Source organism: Rhinolophus ferrumequinum, chromosome 17, assembly GCF_004115265.2.
Source record: "Rhinolophus ferrumequinum isolate MPI-CBG mRhiFer1 chromosome 17, mRhiFer1_v1.p, whole genome shotgun sequence".
Classification (NCBI taxonomy): Eukaryota; Metazoa; Chordata; class Mammalia; order Chiroptera; family Rhinolophidae; genus Rhinolophus; species Rhinolophus ferrumequinum.
The window spans coordinates 8,542,056-8,561,539 of NC_046300.1; the positions used below are offsets into that span (position 1 = coordinate 8,542,056).

Sequence of the window (19,484 nt, forward strand, 5' to 3'; positions counted from 1 at the left end):
ATCTCCCCTTTCCCCCCACCCCTCAGTCCTTAGTAGTCACTGTTTGTCTGTTTCTATGAGTTCAGCTTTTTTAGATTCCACTTACAAGTGATATCATATAGTACTTGTTTATCTTTATCTTTATTTCACTTAGAATAATACTCTCAGGGTCCATCCATGTTGTCACAAATGGCAAGATTTCATTCTTTTTTATGGTTGAGTAATAGTCTATTGTACATATGTACCATATTTCCTCTATCCATTCATGTATTGACACTTAAGATTTTGTTTCCATATCTTGGCTATTATGAATAATGGGGCAAAGAACATGAGTGTGTAGATTTTTCTTCAATACCCTGTTTTCATTTCCTTGGGATATTCACCCAGAAGTGGGAATGCTGGCAAGTGTTTATTAAGAAATAGAAAATATACTGTATGAATCAAGTATAAAGACTTTCCACCTTTTAAAATTTTATTTTCTTTCAAATTAGGGTATTTTTCTCTATATACTTTCTTCTTGGCAATCTCCTACAGTAGCACAATGTAAGTTATCGTATAAGATTTTCCCAAATTGTGAATCTCTTGTCTTAGCCTGTTTCCTGAATTTCAGATCTCTATTTTCAGCTTTCTGTTGGCTCTCTTCTCCACTTACCCACCAGACTCAAGTCATAATCTTTTTCTCTTACAAGCTGGTTCTTCATCTTCTGATGTACATTTCTATTGATAGCTTTATTGTTTTCCTAATAACCCATGTTCAAAACATCCATCCTTTTTTTAATGTAAAAAATGGTTGCTACTAATTATAGCAATCACTCTAAAAATGCTTTTTCCAGATAACTAAACTTTTCTGTCAGGGACAGTATTGTTGGAAGACAATTTTTTTTCAAAATTATGACAGGTTTGAATAATATCTTCAGATCTTTTACATAAGGTATTATTTTATTTTTTTATTAGTTTTAGGTGCACAAAACAAAGTAATAGTTAGACGTTTATCATTTATATCCCTCACACTGTGTCAACCCCCTGCCCCCATTTACTACCCCTCTGACATCGCACACAGAGCCATTACATTTCCACTGTCTCTATTCCTAATGCTGTACTCCGCTTCTTGTAAGTACACACACACACACACACACACACACACACAAACTTGTAGTTGACATTCATTATTGTTCAGCTTCAGCTTCAGGTGTACAGTGCAGTGATCAGGCATCTACATCTTCCCTGAGGTGGTCTCCCTCACGAGACAAGTGTCCATCAGGTACCCTACAAAATCTATACAACATTATTGATTACACTCCCCAAATTGACTTTCATAACCCCGTGGCAATCTTGTGGTTACTGACTGTTTTCTAATACCCTCACCTTCTCCCTTATCCCCAACCCCACCCCCATCTAGCAACCCTCAGTTTTTCCTCTGTGTCTCTGAAACTGTTTCTGATTAGTTCATTCACTTATTCTTTTCTTTAGATTCCACATATAAGTGAGATCATATGGTATTTGTCTTTCTCTGTCTGACTTATTTCACTTAACATAATGTTCTCTAGGTCCATCCATGTTGTTGCAAATGGTAAGATTTCTTTCTTTATGGCTGCGTAATACTCCATTGTATAAATGTACCACAGTTTCTTAATCCAGTCATCTACCAATGGCATTTTGGTTGTTTCCATGTCTTGGCTATTGTGTATAGTGCTGCAATAAATATAGGAGTGCATAAATTTTTTTGAATTAGAGTTTTGGATTTCTCCAGATAGATACCTAGGAGTGGAATTGCTGGATCATAAGGTAGGTAGTTTCATTTTCAGGTTTTTGAGCTACCTCCATACTGTTTTCCATAGTGGCTGCAGCAATCTGCAATCCCACCAACAGTGCACAAGGGTTCCCTTTTTTCTACATCCTTGCCAGCACTTGTTTGTTGATTTTTTGATGATAGCCATTTTGACTCGTGTGAGGTGTTATCTCATTGTGGTTTTTATTTGCATTTCTCTGATGGTTGGTGAGGTTGAGCATTTTTTCATGTGTCTGTTTGCCATCTGTATGTCCTTTTTAGAAAAATGTCTGTTCATGTCCTCTGCCCGTTCCTTAATTGGGTTTTTTGTTTTTTTGGAGTTGAGTTAAATGAGCTTTTTATAAATTTGTGATATTAACCCCTTATCGGATATATCATTGGCAAATATTTTTTCCCATTCAGTAGAATCCCTTTTTGTTTTATTGATGGTTTCCTTTGCTGTGAAAAAACTTTTTAGTTTGATGGAATCCCACATGTTTATTTTTTCTCTTACTTTCCTTGCGCGAGGGGATATATCAGTAAAAATCTTATTCCGGGTAATGTCTGTAAAGTTTCTTCCTATATTTTCTTCTAGGAATTTTATGGTTTCAGATCTTACATTTAAGTCTTTAAGTCATGTTGAATTTATTTTTGTATATGGTGTAAGGAGGTGGTCCAGCTTCATTTTTTCGCACGTGTCTGTCCAAGTTTCCCAGCACTATTTATTTTTTATTTTTAAAGATTTTATTGGGGAAGGGGAACAGGACTTTATTGGGGAACAGTGTGTACTTCCAGCACTTTTTTTTTTTTCCAAGTCAAGTTGTTGTCATTTCAATCTTAGTTGTGGAAGGTGCCATTCAGCTTCAAGTTGTTGTCCTTTCAGTCTTAGTTGTGGAGGGCGCAGCTCAGCTCTAGGTCCAGTTGCCATTGCTCGTTGCAGGGGGGCACAGCCCACCATCCCTTGCGGGAGTTGAACTGGCAACCTTGTGGTTGAGAATACGCGCTCCAACCAACTGAGCCATCTGGGAGCTCATTGGCAGCTCAGCTCAAGGTGCCGTGTTCAATCTTAGTTGCAGGGGGCGCTGCCCACCATCCCTTGCAGGAGTTGAGGAATTGAACTGGCAGCCTTGTTGTTGAGAGCACACTGGCCCATGTGGGAATCGAACTGGCAGCCTTCGGAGGTAGGAGCATGGAGCTGTAACCGCCTGAGCCACCGGGCCGGCCCCCCAGCACTATTTATTGAAGGTATTATTTTAAATAGCCACCATCTGCTAGTTATTTGCATAAAAGTGGAAATGCAATACGTGATCTATATTGCATACCCAGTTGTTGAATTTATATACATATATGTATCAATATTGCCTGTATCATATGCTGGATAATTCATTTACATTAACTTTCCAATTTTTTTCCATTACTCTTTCAGGAATTGCTAGGTTTTTTTTAAGTACCTACTGTGGTGCAGTGTACACTACTAGACAGTTTATGAGATGTGTGACACAGAATTGAGAGTCTTGAAATCTTAGACTCTCCACTGTCTTGGATTTCAGCATCTTTTCTGGTAGATAAAATTATGACACCTTGTGGATCTGAAAAATACCTTTATTCTATTTATGCTTGTTTGGCAGATCATACAATTATTCTGAAATAAATTTTCTTGTAAGGTGTTCAAGATACCACTGCATCATTTTCTAGCTTAGAGTTTTGCTAGTGAAGTCTGATGCCATTTCAGTTCCTTTGTTGTGGTGGGTGCTATGAGATCTCTCCGTCTGGTGACTCGTATCTTTCAGTTTTGAAAAATTTTCTTCTATTGGTAATTCCTCACCTCAGTGCCCGCCCTCCTGGCTTTCTGGCATACCTGTTACTAGATGTACTCTTCTAGCACTTACCCTGTAATTTTATTTTTCAATCTCCCATTTTCCTTCTTGACTTTCTGTTCTGCTTTCTAAGTGACACTCAGCCCTTTTTTTCCTATTATAGTTTCACTTACCAAGAATTTGTTCTTATTCTTGGTGTCTTTTTTTTTAAGTGCCTTATTTCATGGATAAAGTTTGTGTGTGTGTGTGTGTGTGTGTGTGTGTGTGATCAGAAAAGGAACATGAAAGACAATGCATGGAATAGAATAAAATATTTAAATATACACACATTCTGGAGTCGTCCTGGATGGCGGAGCCTTGGGTTCCGAGGGCCTGGGACCAGCAACTCTTTCTACCGGGCAAGTTGTTAGGGAGGGGCCTGGGCGAGTGCCTCTTGGTCCCGGGAGACGAGCCATGTCACCTTCCTCTAGTCTTCAAGGGAATACATTGACCCATTGAGGTGACAAGGTCTTCCTCCCCGCACCCCTGCCAGTGCTCGGCCACCTGCAGTCTGCATCCCTCAGGGGACCTTCTACCCCCTCGCAGTAGTGGTTCCACCCCTGTCCCAACTCATTGGAAGTCTGGAGCTGTGCTCGCGCAGACGTGACAATTCCATTGGTTACCGTTATTCTTATTTTCAAACGTTCTTGTCAGTTTTTTCCCTTGTTGCCATTTTCTAAAGAATTCCAAACGTATTAACCATTCTGTTGCTTGTTTCTGCTGTAGTACCTTTCTCCACTGGCCATTCTGAGACGCTTAAAACAGAGTGCCATCCATTTCTTCTCTCTGGGCATCATTTACTTCCATTTATTTGGTCGTCGATAATTTGCTCATCACTTTAACTGACTTTGTATTTGTAATAACTTTTGGCAGTATTTGGAGGGACCCCTTATGTCTCTGACAGTACCTAATGTTAGAATAAAATTGTTCTTTTAATCTTAAATAAATAAACAAACACACATTCTGTACTCACACGATATTCTTAGAAAGAAAAGATACTACAGAGGAGTTAATACTGTTTGTATTCTTCCATTGTCATTTTTTAGGACTTCAGTATGGAGTTGGAATAAACACGTGTTCAGTCTCCCGTGTTTGTATTTTTCAGCTCTTCTATGTGCGACTAACTCCTAGTCATCTTTCAAGACAAGTCAAATGTCTATTTCCTTCAGGATGCTTTTCCCAGTCCTCTCAAGGCCCAAACCAGTTTTAGTATCCCTCTGTTATATTTCACTTACCATTTCATATATACCTATCTTAAGATAGTGTGTATTTACTTTCCCTTTTTTCCTGAGTGCTTATGAGGTAATAGTAATGGTGGTTATGAGTGTGCTTTGGACAGAGACAAATCTAGGCTTCTATTCTAGGTCCAATATATAACTCACTGTGTTACTGTATGACATTGGGATAGTTAACCTCTCTGAGCCTGTTTTGTATCTACTGTAGATAAAGCAGTGATACCCCTCTGGAGATGTCAGAGTAGAATGTAGTTAAAGGACATGGCACATAGTGAGAAGTGTCAGCCAGGATAATTGTTAGTGTGTGAACCCTTGACAACAGGTACTGGGTCTCTCTAAGGTCCAGAACGTTGGAGACCCTTGTTATGTGCTCTTAGCACATAGTTGTTATTCAGAGACTTGTTATGTAAATGAGCAAACCATATTTCCACAAATAGCATCTCCACATACATTTTATACCTTTTATAATAGGGATATTGGATGCATTTGTATTGTATGAGCTTATCCATGATTCAGTGTTTATCAAAAAATATCTGAAGATTGGTTTTCAAGCTTTGACTGAAGAGGAGTGATTGGCCAAGGGTAGGCTGTTCCAGCATTGAAAAGAGTTTAAAATGTTGCAGAGGCATACTTCTGAGTCTGACCCTGGAAATACGTAATTATTGTGGCTATATGTGAGGCCTGTAAATAGTGTTCCTACCAGAGATGAAGGAGAATGATGGTGTAAGTTTAGTGATAAAAAGTATGAGACATGCAATAGTTTGAGTTTATTAGTCTTATGTGGTTGATTTCTACAAATCAGAAGTAGAATTTCATTCTTTGGTCCATTCAGTAAGTAACAGAGTGTTGATTATGTGCTCAGCATTGTTATTGGTGCTAGAGATCAGCAAAGACTAAGACAGTCTTGGCCATGAAGAATTACAGCTTGAGTGTATTTGAGTGTGTGTCCGTTGGGAGCGGCACCTAGGCACCAAAGAAATAAAACAGGGTGATGGGTAAAGAATATTAGGTGGAGTGGGGAACCACTCTTTTCAGCCCTGCTGAGGGCAGGGTTAGTCCCAGAACCCAGGTTTCCTGACTCACTTCAGTGTTCTTTCATAATATGCCAGTCTCTTGAGTAGAATTTTTAACAGAATAAAGTGATTTTACATAAAGGGTTAGCATGAATGAAGCCAGCTCAGATAAATATTTTCTGTAGTGGGTTCGATGACCTGCAGGTGTGACATTATTCCAAACAGACTTGTACATCATGTAGGCTGACACTATTGCCGGTTATTCACAAGACAGAATGATCTTAAATGATGTTATCATAATTTCACATGGTTGCTTTCTTCTCAGTTTTCATTACTGTGGAACTTGCGGAAAATGTAGTTGCGTTTCAGAGCTTCTAAGTAGATAATCTGAGTTTCCAGCTTAAATTTTATTTGTAGGTTTGACTGTATGAAGAGGAGGATCGTGTTAGTAACGCCAAGTGCTTAGGTGTGTTTTGATAGAACTTCTTCTCCATGGTTAGGCACACGGATTGTCAGTCACTCGTGGCCTCTAGTCAGTAATAACCATCCATTGCGTGAGCATCAGAATACATTTTCCACTTAGCAGGTTCTTTTGAATGGAATTAAGAATGTATCTTTGAGAAGCATTTCCTCTGCTACTTAACAGCCACCACAGAATGGGTCCCCAGCTTGAGGTCTGTGTAATAAATTACTATAAATGTTTGTAATGCAAAGACCTTATGGAAAAGAAACTAAATAGGTTACTTGTGTAATCCTTAGTTGACACAGACATCCCTCAATATGTCCGTTCTAATCACCCTTCATGAGTAAACATGTTATCTTTTGGAGTGCATAGGTTTACAGAGTACCTAGTGCAACAGTCATTTTCAAGCTTTTTATAATAAAACAAGGAAAATACCTGTTGTTCCCTGTAGTGTGGGTAGGTGCTGATCAGTGGCTTGATTCCTTTTTCCTGAGTTTGGTAACCCCTCTGAGAAGCAGACCAAGGAGTCAGCTGGACAACTTCCGGCAGCCCGCAGAGGAGCAGATTGGAATGTACCCTGTCTTGAGCCCAAGAAGAGAGCCCAGAAGGCTCTGAGCTGAGGACAGGCGTCCATAGCATAGACCTTTCTCTCACATTCTCCCTGTGAGGAGTGAGTGAGGGCTGTTAAGAAAAGCCAGTAGCTCAGTGGTTCTCAACCTTCTCTGGGAATCCAGAATCATCTGGGGAGCTTCTAAAAAATACAGATGCCATAGTTTTAGATTCAATAAAAGTTTCCTGGAATGGTCCAATTGTGCAGTCAGAGTTGAGAATCACAGCTCTAGTGGAAGTCCTAAATAGGAAAGAGAATCTAAGAGGGAATGAACGATGCCATTACATTCGTGCATAAATCCCCCAAATGGTACTGCTTTTTAAATTAATGCTGTTAGCCATTTCCTGTGTCATGTAGTACAGAAGATAAAAGTGTTCTGGAGTAAGTTTTTCCATTTGTAAAATGGAGATGACAGTGCTTACCTCATAGGGCTGTTTAGAAGCTCATATAAGATAATGCATTTGAAATGCTTAGCATGATGCCTGGCACACAGGATAAATGCACATCGATTATAACAGTCATTATTAGATAATTTATCGGCATGTGTGGAATATTAAAGGATTTTTTTTAAAGTATACATTCACATAGATTGCTCTGTATCTGTGTAGTCCATATTTATTATTTTAAATGCCAGTTGAATGTTACATCTTGACCCTTCCTCAGTTGTGTGACATGTGGGTTATTTTTCATTTTCCATAAATATTGCTAGAACCAGCAATCATGTGGGAAGAGGAGTTCTTTGATTTTTCTAGGAGTATGATATTTTTAAAATAGGGTTACCGGGTCACATAGGTATGGTCAATATTATGAGATCAAGGGAGGGTTTCATGTCATGTACCTTTGAATGTGTGGGTTTGCCATTTGCTCACTTGACAAGGTGGCTGGGTAAGGAAGCATTGTGCCCAAGAGCTACTTGACGAGCTAGAACAGCGAGGGATTGTCAGGGAACAGAACTTCTTCTACGCCTTAGATTCACTCAGCAAGAAAAGGCACCTCAAGGCTTAAAAACAGACTTTACATTTCTCAAGAACAATTTTGGTCCAGTATTAGATGCTATTTCAAGAGCAACAATGATCTAATGTTTATCTTTCCTTTTTAAAAATAACAGTGTGAAAGGAGATATTACATTTATTAGCCAACTTGTTTTGCATTTATAGAAAAATATGCTGAATAGCAGGAATTGTCTTTACACATGTAAGTTTTCTGAAGTGTTTTTTACATAGCTGAGTTACTACCTAACCTTTATTTCCCTTTAAGTAGGAGTGGTGTGTGAGATGTTACAATTGTTCTTCTGAAAAAATCTCAGTAAAGGAACTATAGATGACTTAATTTTATATGCAGGAAGCATACAGAAATTATCAGGAACCCCTGCCAGAAATATAATGCCCCAGTTAGAATTTTACTTGACTAATGAACTCATACAAGCCTGGTAGATGTTAAAATGTTTTCATTTGTGCTATATGTTCTTACGTGTTTTTAAGGGACTGGGATTTCAGGCCAAATAGAAGTCACATTTTGGAAAAGAATTAAATACCAGCCTGTTTCTTCCCATTTGTTTGTTGCTATGTGAAATCAGTCAGATTCAAAGCAATCACCACTTCTACTCCTCACTACTAACCCTTCTTTTGGTTTATTTTTTGCAGGAAGTATATCGAATTCCAAAGAAAAGTCAAACTGAAAAAGAGAATGCAAGTAGGTATTCAGAATTACCCTATGTATGTGGCTTTACAAATATTTTTAAGGGAAATATGCAGAGATAACTGATAAGAACTTGAGGTATTCTGTTTTTGAAACCAGACAGTGTGTAATTAGGTAAATGAAATATTTGGTGTAAAGGTTTGGAAACCTTTATTTTTACGCTTTCTTAGTGAATTTTTGCCAAAGGAAATGTCCCTTTATATATACTGCCTTTATTGTTGCTTTCCTTGGAGTCATGGCCTTTAGTAGTTTTTCTTCCATTCATTGATTCCTTTAGAGCAGACATTCTTAAACCTGTACTCCTAGAGGTCTGTGTCTTTACTTGTAGATGTTTCTATACAAAATTGTCTACATTCATTTTTCTAGGGAAAATTCAGGACTTTCAATCAGATTCTGGGAGTCAGTGACCCCCTCAAAAGATTAAGAATCATTATTACAGAACAGAAAACGGAGGCCGTGGAGGTCTGGTTTCTGGGCGTTACCACACCTAGTTATGTTTCCAGCATACTTCTGTAGAGATTAAAGCAATAATATCAATTACGATGACTGCCATTGGTCTCTTTAGCCCCTCCAGCACTGGCCCCATGTAAATAGAATGAAGTAGCCAGTTGATCATGTTTTATTTTTGACATGAGTGTTTTATAATCTTAAATCTTAAATTGGTTAAATAATCTTATTACTTAAAGATCTGTGAGGTGTCCTTTGCATCATTGTTGTATCTTTTGGGTGTTTTTAGTTCTGCTGGTTTAGTCTCTTCGTAAATAAATATCCTACTTGGGGCTGCAAAGAATTCTTCCCATAAGAAACAAGGCAGAGTTGGGCAGTACTGATTGACAAAACCAGGATATAGTGAATAAATAACCGCATTTTAAGGAAATTAACACCAAGGCAAGGAACCTGGTTTTGAAGGTGGAAATAAAGTCGTCATGCGCAGATACAGATGAAACTAGGGAATAGTACTTCATAGAAGGGTGCTGTGCTGATACCTTGTGAGCGGAACAGTTGTTTAAATTGCACACCATTTTCTGCCAGCATATGGCATAGATGAAGTCTGTTAGCTTCTCACTGACAAACGCTCATACGTGACTGTAGCTGAGTAACTGTTTTGCAGATAAATTTAGTGTCTGGCCAACTCAAAGAACTGTGAGAATGACATGTGCAAACCTAACCCTACTACTGCCAGGGGAAAAACAACTGATAGCACATTTTTCTGAGATAAGAAAAAGAGCAATCAGTTAGTGTTTATTGAGATTCTGCTTTGTGCAGTGAGAGAGATTTTATAAGAAATTCTGTCCTCAAGAAGAGAGCGATCTTGGGGCGACGGGTGGCTCAGTTGGTTAGAGTGTGAGCTCTGGGCAGCGGGGCTGCCGTTCGATTCCCACGTGGGCCCGCGAGCTGCGCCCTCCACAGCTAGACCGCAGTCAGTGAGCTGCCGCTCAGCTCTGCGGAGGCCGCATGGCTCAGTTGGTTGGAGCGCGGGCTCTCAACCACAAGGTTGCAGTTCAACTCCTGGACTCCCGCAAGGGATGGTGGGCTCCGCCCCCCGCAACTAAGATTGAACACGGCACCTTGAGCTGAGCTGCCGCTGAGCTCCCGGATGGCTCAGTTGGTTGGAGCGCATCCTCTCAACCACAAGGTTGCAGTTCAACTCCTGGACTCCTGCAAGGGATGGTGGGCTGTGTGTGACCCCTGCAATGAACGACGGCAGCTGGACCTGGAGCTGAGCTGCACCCTCCACAACTAAGACTGAAAGGACAACAACTTGACTTGGAAAAGTCCTGGAAGTACACACTGTTCCCCAATGAAGTCCTGTTCCTCTTCCCCAATAAAATCTTAAAAATAAATAAATAAAAAGAAGAGAGTGATCTGATTCATCAAGTAGCAGTACTAAGGTACACGAAGCAACGGCATATGATTTACATATTGAAATGTTTGGTGATGGGATTTAGACTTAAGGAGATGAGAAACTAGAGGCATGGTCAGTGAAAAGTAGTACTTAGGACAACTTTTGGGAGCAATGACAGATGGATTGGGTGAAGATAATGCAAGTAAGAACCATTAGGTAAAGAAACTGAGAGAAAAGGGTTAGTACCATCTGTCAATAGGAAGCTGCACTTCTTTTGAAGATGTAGCTCTCTGACTTTGATAACTTCCTAGTTATTACCTATTATCCCCTGTGTTTGAAATGTTTTTCTTTTGAAATTGTAGTTCGTAAAAAGTTGTCTCATCCTTTTTTTTTTTTTTTTTAATTGAAGAGATTTTTCTTGTTGAGGTTTTTATGCTTAGCATGCCAGGCTGCTTTTCTACAAATTGTAAGTATGCAATTACAAGGGCAGTTAGAAGGCTTTTACATTCTGACCTGATAAGCAGACTGCTTTGCTAAAGGTAACGGGAATATCTTGTGTGCCTGTGTTCCACAGAACTTGGTAAAAACGTTGAAGGTTCGGACTGAGACTTTGGTGGGAAAAGGTGGAAAAGGGCATTCCGGAAGAGGCGTTCAGGAAGTAGAGTGCACACGCACACAGGACCTTGTATCTCATCCAGATTCAGGACTGCGTATATGAGGGAGGAGTCCGTAGATCCATTTGTTAGATAGAAATTTTATTAATACAGTTGATGTACTATCAAGATGGAGAAAAGTCTACCAAGTAAATTTTTTTAAAAACCCTTTTCCCTTAGTAACTGAACGAGGAAGGGATGCTGTTGGCTTCAGAGATCAAACAACTGCCCCAAAGACTCCTAACAGGTCAAGAGAGAGAGACCCAGACAAGCAAACTCAAAATAAAGAGAAAAGGAAACGAAGGGGTTCCCTCTCACCACCTTCTTCTGCCTATGAGCGGGGAACAAAGAGGCCAGATGACAGGTAAGTGGCCTGTGTGAGTTATTTTCTTTTCTGAGCAAGTCAAAAAGTGCCCAAATCATATACTTCTGATTTTGTACACCAAGAGCTTTTGGAATTAAGTATATTCTCTTGGAGTGAGCATAAAACTTCACTGGTAAATATTGAGACAGTCTTCATTTGACAGTAATAATAGCTGTGAAGACTAATAATAAATTTTGATACTTGAATGGTTTCTCCCTGATAATATTTAAATGCTCTTTGAGGAGCCAAAGATTTGTTCTTTAAAGGGGCGTTGAGGTTGGTGGGAGGTAACTTTTCAAAGATAGTGGTAATTCTTCCCAAGTCAGAACTGTTTTTAGTGAATCTTGTACCGTACCAGTCACAATGCGGATTAATCCCTGTGTCACAGGCTGTCTTTGTCCTGCTAGTAGAAAATAAGGCCACATAATATACCCAGTGGGGACCAGAAAATATTTATTCTAGAGAAGTTCTTTTTACATTTTAAATTTACCTTTTAAAAAGTTGAGGTACGGCATTTATATAATGCAGTTGTCAGAATTTTTAGTTTTGGGCTGTTTGGGTATGTAATAGTAATTCATCGTGATTTTAATTTGCATTCCCCTAATTACTGAATAGATTGACCATCTTGTCATATATTTATTGGCCATTTCTGTGAAATATCTTTATATGTGTTGTTCATTTACTAAATTATTTGTCTTTTTGAGTTTAAGGAGTTTTATGTATACATTCTAAATATTATTCTGTTTTGGTGATAATTTTTGCAAGTATTTTTTCCTCTTTTATGGCTTGTATTTTGACTTTTTTGTATCTTTTGATATACAGAGTTTGTTACTTATGGTTTAATTGAATATATCATATATATGGTATGTTTCCTTTATGGTGAGTGCCTTCTGTGTTTTAATAAGTTCTTCCCTACCCTTCAGGTGATGGTATTCCTTTTTTTTTTTTTTTTAAGAGATATAAGTCCTTATATTAGTTCATTTTGAATTTTTATATATGTTGTAAGGTAGGGATCTGGTTTCATGTTTTTCTAAGTGAATACCCAATTGTCCCAGCACCATTTACTTGAATGCCCACCCTTCCTCCAAGGAATGCCCACTCCATCTGCAGTGCATCTTCTCCAAGTTTTCATATATGGGAGGATTTGTTTCTGGGCTCAGTGACTGTAGCTTATATTAAGTCTTGATGGCAAATCCCTCCTTGATCTTCTGGATGTCATGTCTTTTCTCAGACTTGCTTCTCTTGAATCTGCTTGTCAGGTTACTCCCAACCCATCCACCCTCCCAAAGAGATGATTCTGAGACTTGACATCTTTACAATTTTGAGTATTTTTATTCCTATATTCAAGTTGAGTGTTTGAATATTCTCTGTCTAGTTAGGTCTTTAATATTTTTAATAAAGATAAAGGTTTTCATGAATCCCTTTGTTTGTATCTTAGGGTCGTTTTCTGAGAACCTTAATTTTTTGTTACATTTTCACTTTGTTGCTGGTGTTTAGATACGCAGTTGACTTTTGTATATTGATCTCATGTTTGGCAACTATATGTAACTCTTACTAATTTCAAGAGTATGGGATTTTAGCCTTTTTTTGTCTTTGTCAACAGTTTATTATGTGAATTTGTTTTGTTGTTCCTTTCTAATCCTTATGCCTTGTTCTTGTTAACTTTGCAAGCAGTACAGCCAGTACATTTTTTTTTAACCTTAGTTTTGAGTTTTACTCCTGTTTTTATTTCCTTCAATTTTTTAAGGTTTATTATATTGTTTTTAATGTCTTAATTGGAGTAATTGGGATTCTTAGCTCATTAATTTTAAGTGTTTTTCTCTTCTAATGAAAGTGTTTAAGGATTTAAATTTCCCCATTAAGTAGTAGCACTTGAGCTACTCCTTTGACAATGCAGTTTCATTATAATCTAGTTCTAAATACTGTTATGATTTGCAGTGTCTTTAAATTTCTTTCTGTTAAGTTTCCAATTTAATTGCCATTAACTGGTCTGTATGATATCAGTTCTTAGAATTTTATTGAGATTTGCTTTATAGTCTCTTGTTTGATATTAATAGAAGTATGCTGTCTTCCTGTTGGTAGGATTTAACTGGTATGTCTTCCTTTTACTTTCAACTATTCTGTGTCTGATAAATAACTTACTGCTATTCTTATTTTGGTGTACATGTGCAAAAGTTTCTCTTGGGTATGTGAATAGAATTGCTAATTTGTCAAGTAGGTACATGCTCAATTTTATATCATAATTGAGTTTTAATTTCCGTTCTTTTTCCTTTCTAGATGCTTCATGGGGTTCTTTTTCAAATTTGCCTGATAATATTTTATGGTCCTGTTCTTTAGTCATATTTTCAATAGCCTCTTTTATTTCATTAAACATATTAAAAACATCTCTTGTAGTTTGTGTTGGATAATTCCAGTATCAGCAGTCTTTGTAGGTCTCTTCCTCTCATTTGTTTACATGTATATGTTATTTTACAATCATATACATAATTTTGTTTTTTAATGAAATCATGTTCTTCGAACTTTTATCTGTGGGGATTCATTGAGTCCTGCATTTAAGGTATTTTTTTTTATAGACTATTTGCATTTATTTCTGCCAGGCAGCTAAGGGTACTACCTCCTCACTAACACTTTAAAGGAAATGTGCAGCTTAGAGGTTTTTAGACCACATCTTTTGTGTTGTTTGGATAAATGTTAATGTCCTTATCCATGAAGCTCTTTTGTCATTTTTTTTTATTTTTGCCAAGAGCACTTTTTCTCAGAAGTTTAATACAGACCATAGAACTTCACGCAAAAAAAAATTTAAGCCCTCAGTTCTCTTGTGAATGTTAAAGCTGATGGTTGTTTGGGGGCCTACTGGGGATACTTATCGAAACTATCACAGAGTAGTAGGCTTAGTAGTAAGATACTATACTCGATATTGCACAGAGAAGAGTATATATTACTCCCCATAATTGTATGTGTGCATGTTCATGCTTTGTTGATATTTGTTGTGTGTGTGGTCAGACATACATCAAATGCTGTAGCTTTTATTAGGTTTTGGTTTCTGTTTTAATTTCAGAATTTGTATGTATAGATCTGTCCCCAACTATAAAGAAGAATCTATTTAGGATGCTATATGTATCTTTAATTTGAAATTCTAGAATCTGAGAATAGGATAAAAGTATTCTTTTCATCTAGGTGTCTATTTCCTTGGGATTCTCTCCTATCTGCAAGACTCCTTAAGTAATCTTGAGTATGATTTTTAACCAGTGCCAATTGGAGTTGGTGTGGTTAATTGTTTAGTATTGAGTGATAACACATATCAGTGGTTTGATTACATCTGTAATTTAGGAAAAAACTTTTTGTGGTGCTCTTATTGTTTTCTTTCTAGGTATGATACACCAACTTCTAAAAAGAAAGTGCGAATTAAAGACCGCAATAAACTTTCTACAGAGGAGCGTCGTAAGTTGTTTGAGCAAGAAGTGGCTCAGCGGGAGGCTCAGAAACAGCAGCAGCAGATGCAGAACCTGGGGATGACATCTCCACTCCCCTATGACTCTCTTGGCTACAACGCCCCTCATCACCCCTTTGCTGGCTACCCACCAGGTTATCCCATGCAGGCCTATGTGGATCCCAGCAACCCTAATGCTGGAAAGGTGCTCCTCCCCACACCCAGCATGGACCCCGTGTGTTCTCCCGCTCCTTACGATCATTCTCAGCCCTTGGTTGGACACTCTACGGAACCCCTTGCTGCCCCTCCACCTGTGCCAGTGGTGCCACATGTGACAGCGCCTGTGGAAGTTTCCAGTTCACAGTATGTGGCCCAAAGTGACGGTGTGGTCCACCAAGACTCTAGCGTTGCTGTCTTGCCAGTGCCGGCCCCAGGCCCAGTCCAGGGACAGAATTATGGTGTTTGGGATTCAAACCAACAGTCCGTCAGTGTACAGCAGCAGTACTCTCCTGCACAGTCTCAAGCAACCATATATTATCAAGGACAGACTTGTCCAACTGTCTATGGTGTGACATCACCCTATTCACAGACAACTCCACCAATTGTACAGGTAACTCATTTTAGAACCTCTCTCACCTGTCTTATAGTTCGTTTATGAGATGTTAGACGCACGCAGGGAAGTCCTGCCATTGATCACTTTTGTATATTGATCAATGCTAGTTACCTGTTGTTGTATAGCAAATTACTCTAAAACTTAGCAGCTTAAGACAAGTAGTTATAATCTTATAAAGTTTCTGTGGGTCAGGAATTCAGAAGCAGCTTGGCTGGGTGGTTCTGGCTCAGTCTGAAGCTAAGAGTGTACTGATTTTTATATTTCAAAATGTATTTTTGTGTTTTTTAATCTAGGTTTGTTTTTTTTCCTATAAAACAAAGTGCTCCATTTTAGGCTTTTAAAAAAAGAAGACTGTATAAAGCCTGATCCTCACCATATTCCTATGTCTCTCTCCCATCACTCTTCATCGCCCCTTGAAGGTGAATTGTGGATGGCAAAGATTCCCAGGGTTCTTTCCTGCAGTCATTACTTAGTATTGATCAGTAATGCTTACTTCTGTTAGTATTTGTGTGATGAAGCTGCATCAAAATTTTGTTCGAAGGGTCATGACAAAGTGTTCTGCTTTAATTCCTAAAACCTTAACATATTAACTACTTTGATTTTTTATAATCTCTTTAACCACCATTATATATTTTATATATTTGTAATCTTAAAGACTTAAAGATTTTTGCCCCATGTTTTTCTACTTAACATGATTCTTAACCATTTTCCAAATTATTCTGTATTTTTATATGTGTGTATTCATACATCCATGCAGTCATTCATATACATATACATTTTAATGGCTATATAATATCTCATTTGCTGAGGGTCATTTTTAATCTATTTTTCTGGAGTAGTCATTTAAATTGAAAGTTCTTTTTCATAATTATAAATAGCACTGTACTGAATATTCTTATACTTAGTTGTGTATGTGTATGTTTTTATGTTTGGCTTAAAATGAATGTTATAGTGCTAAATAAGGCTAGTAAGAAAATGGTCATTATTAGTTATCAGGTATCAATTTTACAGCATGTTTAGGGATCTTAAACACATTTCTTAGGTCCTAACTTCTCCCACTGTCTTGCTATATTCTTTCTTGGATCAAGCCATTCTTTTTTTAGTTCCTGAGATTGTGTATCACAGATAAAAGAAAAATGGTCTGCTTCTGTTCCATTCCTACTTCTAAAGTACGTTCTTAACCTAGGCATTAGAGCCCATGCAACAGCAACGGAAGAGAGCCGGCAAACATTCCTCAGCAGAGAGCTCACTGGGCAGATGGCGGTTCTTACAGAATAGAATCTGTTTTTCCATCCCCCTGATCAAAAGGCTTCTCTAGGGTTCAGTCATACACCTACATAGCCTTAAGAATCAAGCATCACAATTGTATTTGTTTCCAGTTTTCCGGTCTGTTCCCACCAAAAAGTCATTTATTGACTCCCTAACCCACTTTATATGTGCTAGAGTAGTAGATAAATGGACTAGGATGGTTCCCTTCCCTGTGAGATTTGTTGAGTAGAGATGCTGTTGGGCTTTGGGTAATGAGAAGCTTAGAGCATGTTGTTAGTGTGTGTTTTGAGTCTAAGTCCGTCATTTACTGTGTGCCCTGGAGACAGGCACTTATATTCTTCAGTTTTAGTTTTCTCTACTATAAAATGAGCAGAATGCCTCAGAGTGGTTGAGGTTTGCATGATATAATGGATATTAATAATGACAGATTTAAAGCACCATTTACCTTGAAGGTTTAATTATAATTATTACTCAAACAGTTACCATAATAATACTAAGAGAGTATTGACATTAGTGGGCTGTGAAATGCAGCTAGTCAAGGTCATGTATCTGGTGTCTGGCCCAAAGATCTGACCTCCAGGAGGAAGCCTTGAGGTCTGTGTCATTTAAGCCAAGTATCCACCATCCAAGATGGGCCACTGAGAGTTTGTAAATATGAATAACCTTGATAATGAAATATTACGTGGTATGATATAAATTTGTGTGCGTGTATATATGTGATACATTTTGACATTTGCAATAGATGTGTTATCAGAAGGTGACCATTCCTTTTTTTTGTCACAACTGCTTATTAAACATAAAAGCTCAAATCATGAGGCCATGTGATTTATAGTGGTCTTATGACATTAATGAGTGACCTTACTGAATCACATCTCAAAAATTTGAGTGCTTAGACTAATTTGTCACATTATAAAGTGAAGTGACTCAGATATAAACTCATAGTGATTTTTTTCTCTCTAGAAGTGGGAGCAGAACAGTTATGTTTTCCCCTCTCTAACATACTGGACCTCCTTAGAGTTATCTTATAATTCCCATTGCAAGTCACATTTTAAACATGTTTCTAGACTGTATTTATCTTTGAGAAGTTAGCTTTTGTATCATTTCAAGTTACTTGAAGGGGAGAGCCAATTTCTGCACATTTCCCCCCAGCAAATGGCGAGATTTGACAGGCACATTCTGTTTGCATCTGCCTCACTAGTGTGCAGGTACATCTGTCGTATTATTCAGTGGGGCTGCAAGCCAGTTTCCCCTTTTTATTGCTCTGTTGGTTTTGGCATTGGCCTGTGGTTTTCAGCTGGTTTGGACAGAGACTATAGAACCCTAAACAATGTTTATTTTCCTTTTACCTTTTGACAGTTTGAATTTCAAACACTGTACGTCCAAATGAAAGATTATGCCAACTTGGAAGTCGATTACTTACTGCTTTATTAGAGCTACGAAAGTATAAATTATGAATGTCTTCATTTTATCTTTTAGAGTTATGCCCAGCCAAGTCTTCAGTACATCCAGGGACAACAGATTTTCACAGCTCACCCACAAGGAGTGGTGGTTCAGCCAACCGCGGCCGTGACTACAATAGTTGCTCCAGGGCAGCCTCAGCCCTTACAGCCAGTAAGAAACGTTTTGGTTGATGAAACTCTCATTGGCTGCCTACCTTACGTTGTTATCTTTAGAAAGTTTACTTTTGTTTTGGTTTTTATTTTTGTTTTTTTCACTGTAGGTTTAGTTTTTTAATTTTTGTAGTCACGTGCCTGTGCACCGCACCCTGAGTGAAAGCTACTCATCCATTTTGTCAATTTTTAAAAAAAATTCTGTGGAATTTACAGCTATGTTAACTGATACATAGTTTGCTCCTAGAAGGAACCTTTTTATTTGTAATTCACCTGACTGACCTATTTTTATACTTTGCTGTGAATTTTTGAAATAATCATTTTCTAGACCTATCATTATTTATGATCCTGTATAATCCTGTACTAGACACCATAGACTAGGATTATAGAATTGAATGCTGTACTTTTCTATATATGTTGTGCAATATGTATTGAGAGAAGCTTTTGTTATTCTGTATCATATGTAAAAGGATATGGTGAAATATTGATGAAGTGTTGTTTGGGGATGAAACGGGAAATAGGGGCCTAGTACTGAAAGCAGTTGAGAAACCAAACAGGAGAATAACATGAACAGATTAGTAATTTAGAATACTTACAGTTCTGGAGAAGGCTCTTGCAGCAATCTGAACAGTGATGGTGACGTAGGACAGGTAGGACAGGTAGTGGAGATGGAGTAAAAAGACTGCATGTGAAACAATTGGGAGGAAGACAGCAGGTGTCCGAGGGCTTGCTGTGAGCTGGACTCTTCTAGGCATTTTTAATACAAGCAAAAGATTCAATTCCTATCCTTAGAAGCTGACATTCTAGGAAGAGAGTTGAGGATCACAATGAGTGACACTTAAAGTAGTCAGAGTTCGGTGTCATGACAGGTGCAGATAAAGAGTTTGGGGAGGAAAAAGAAGCATTCCCAGATGGGGGAAGGATTAGTAATTTAGTGTAAGTACTGAATGATTTGGAATATTAAATGACACCAAAGCTTAGGGAAAAGAGGTCACGTCACAGGCTAGATAGAGGACTATGGAAACGGAGGAAGTGGAACTTAAGCAAAGCCAAAACAAAAAAGCAGCTATGTGAAAT

At 38.1% G+C, this 19,484-nt stretch overlaps 1 protein-coding gene across 4 annotated transcripts in view; it reads left to right on the forward strand.

Moving 5' to 3' along the window:
• Positions 1-19,484, forward strand: part of SETD2 (SET domain containing 2, histone lysine methyltransferase) — a 112,067-nt gene that overhangs the window by 78,647 nt on the left and 13,936 nt on the right. Inside the window, exons 13-16 of one of the 4 annotated variants that reach the window (XM_033131533.1) lie at positions 8,568-8,616; positions 11,302-11,485; positions 14,856-15,525; positions 18,274-18,408. In XM_033131533.1, coding sequence (XP_032987424.1) covers positions 8,568-8,616; positions 11,302-11,485; positions 14,856-15,525; positions 18,274-18,408 — 1,038 coding nt within the window. Of the gene's footprint in view, positions 1-8,567; positions 8,617-11,301; positions 11,486-14,855; positions 15,526-18,273; positions 18,409-19,484 lie in introns of those variants that run through there. The other 3 variants (XM_033131534.1, XR_004425414.1, XR_004425415.1) reach the window with 3 other exon arrangements.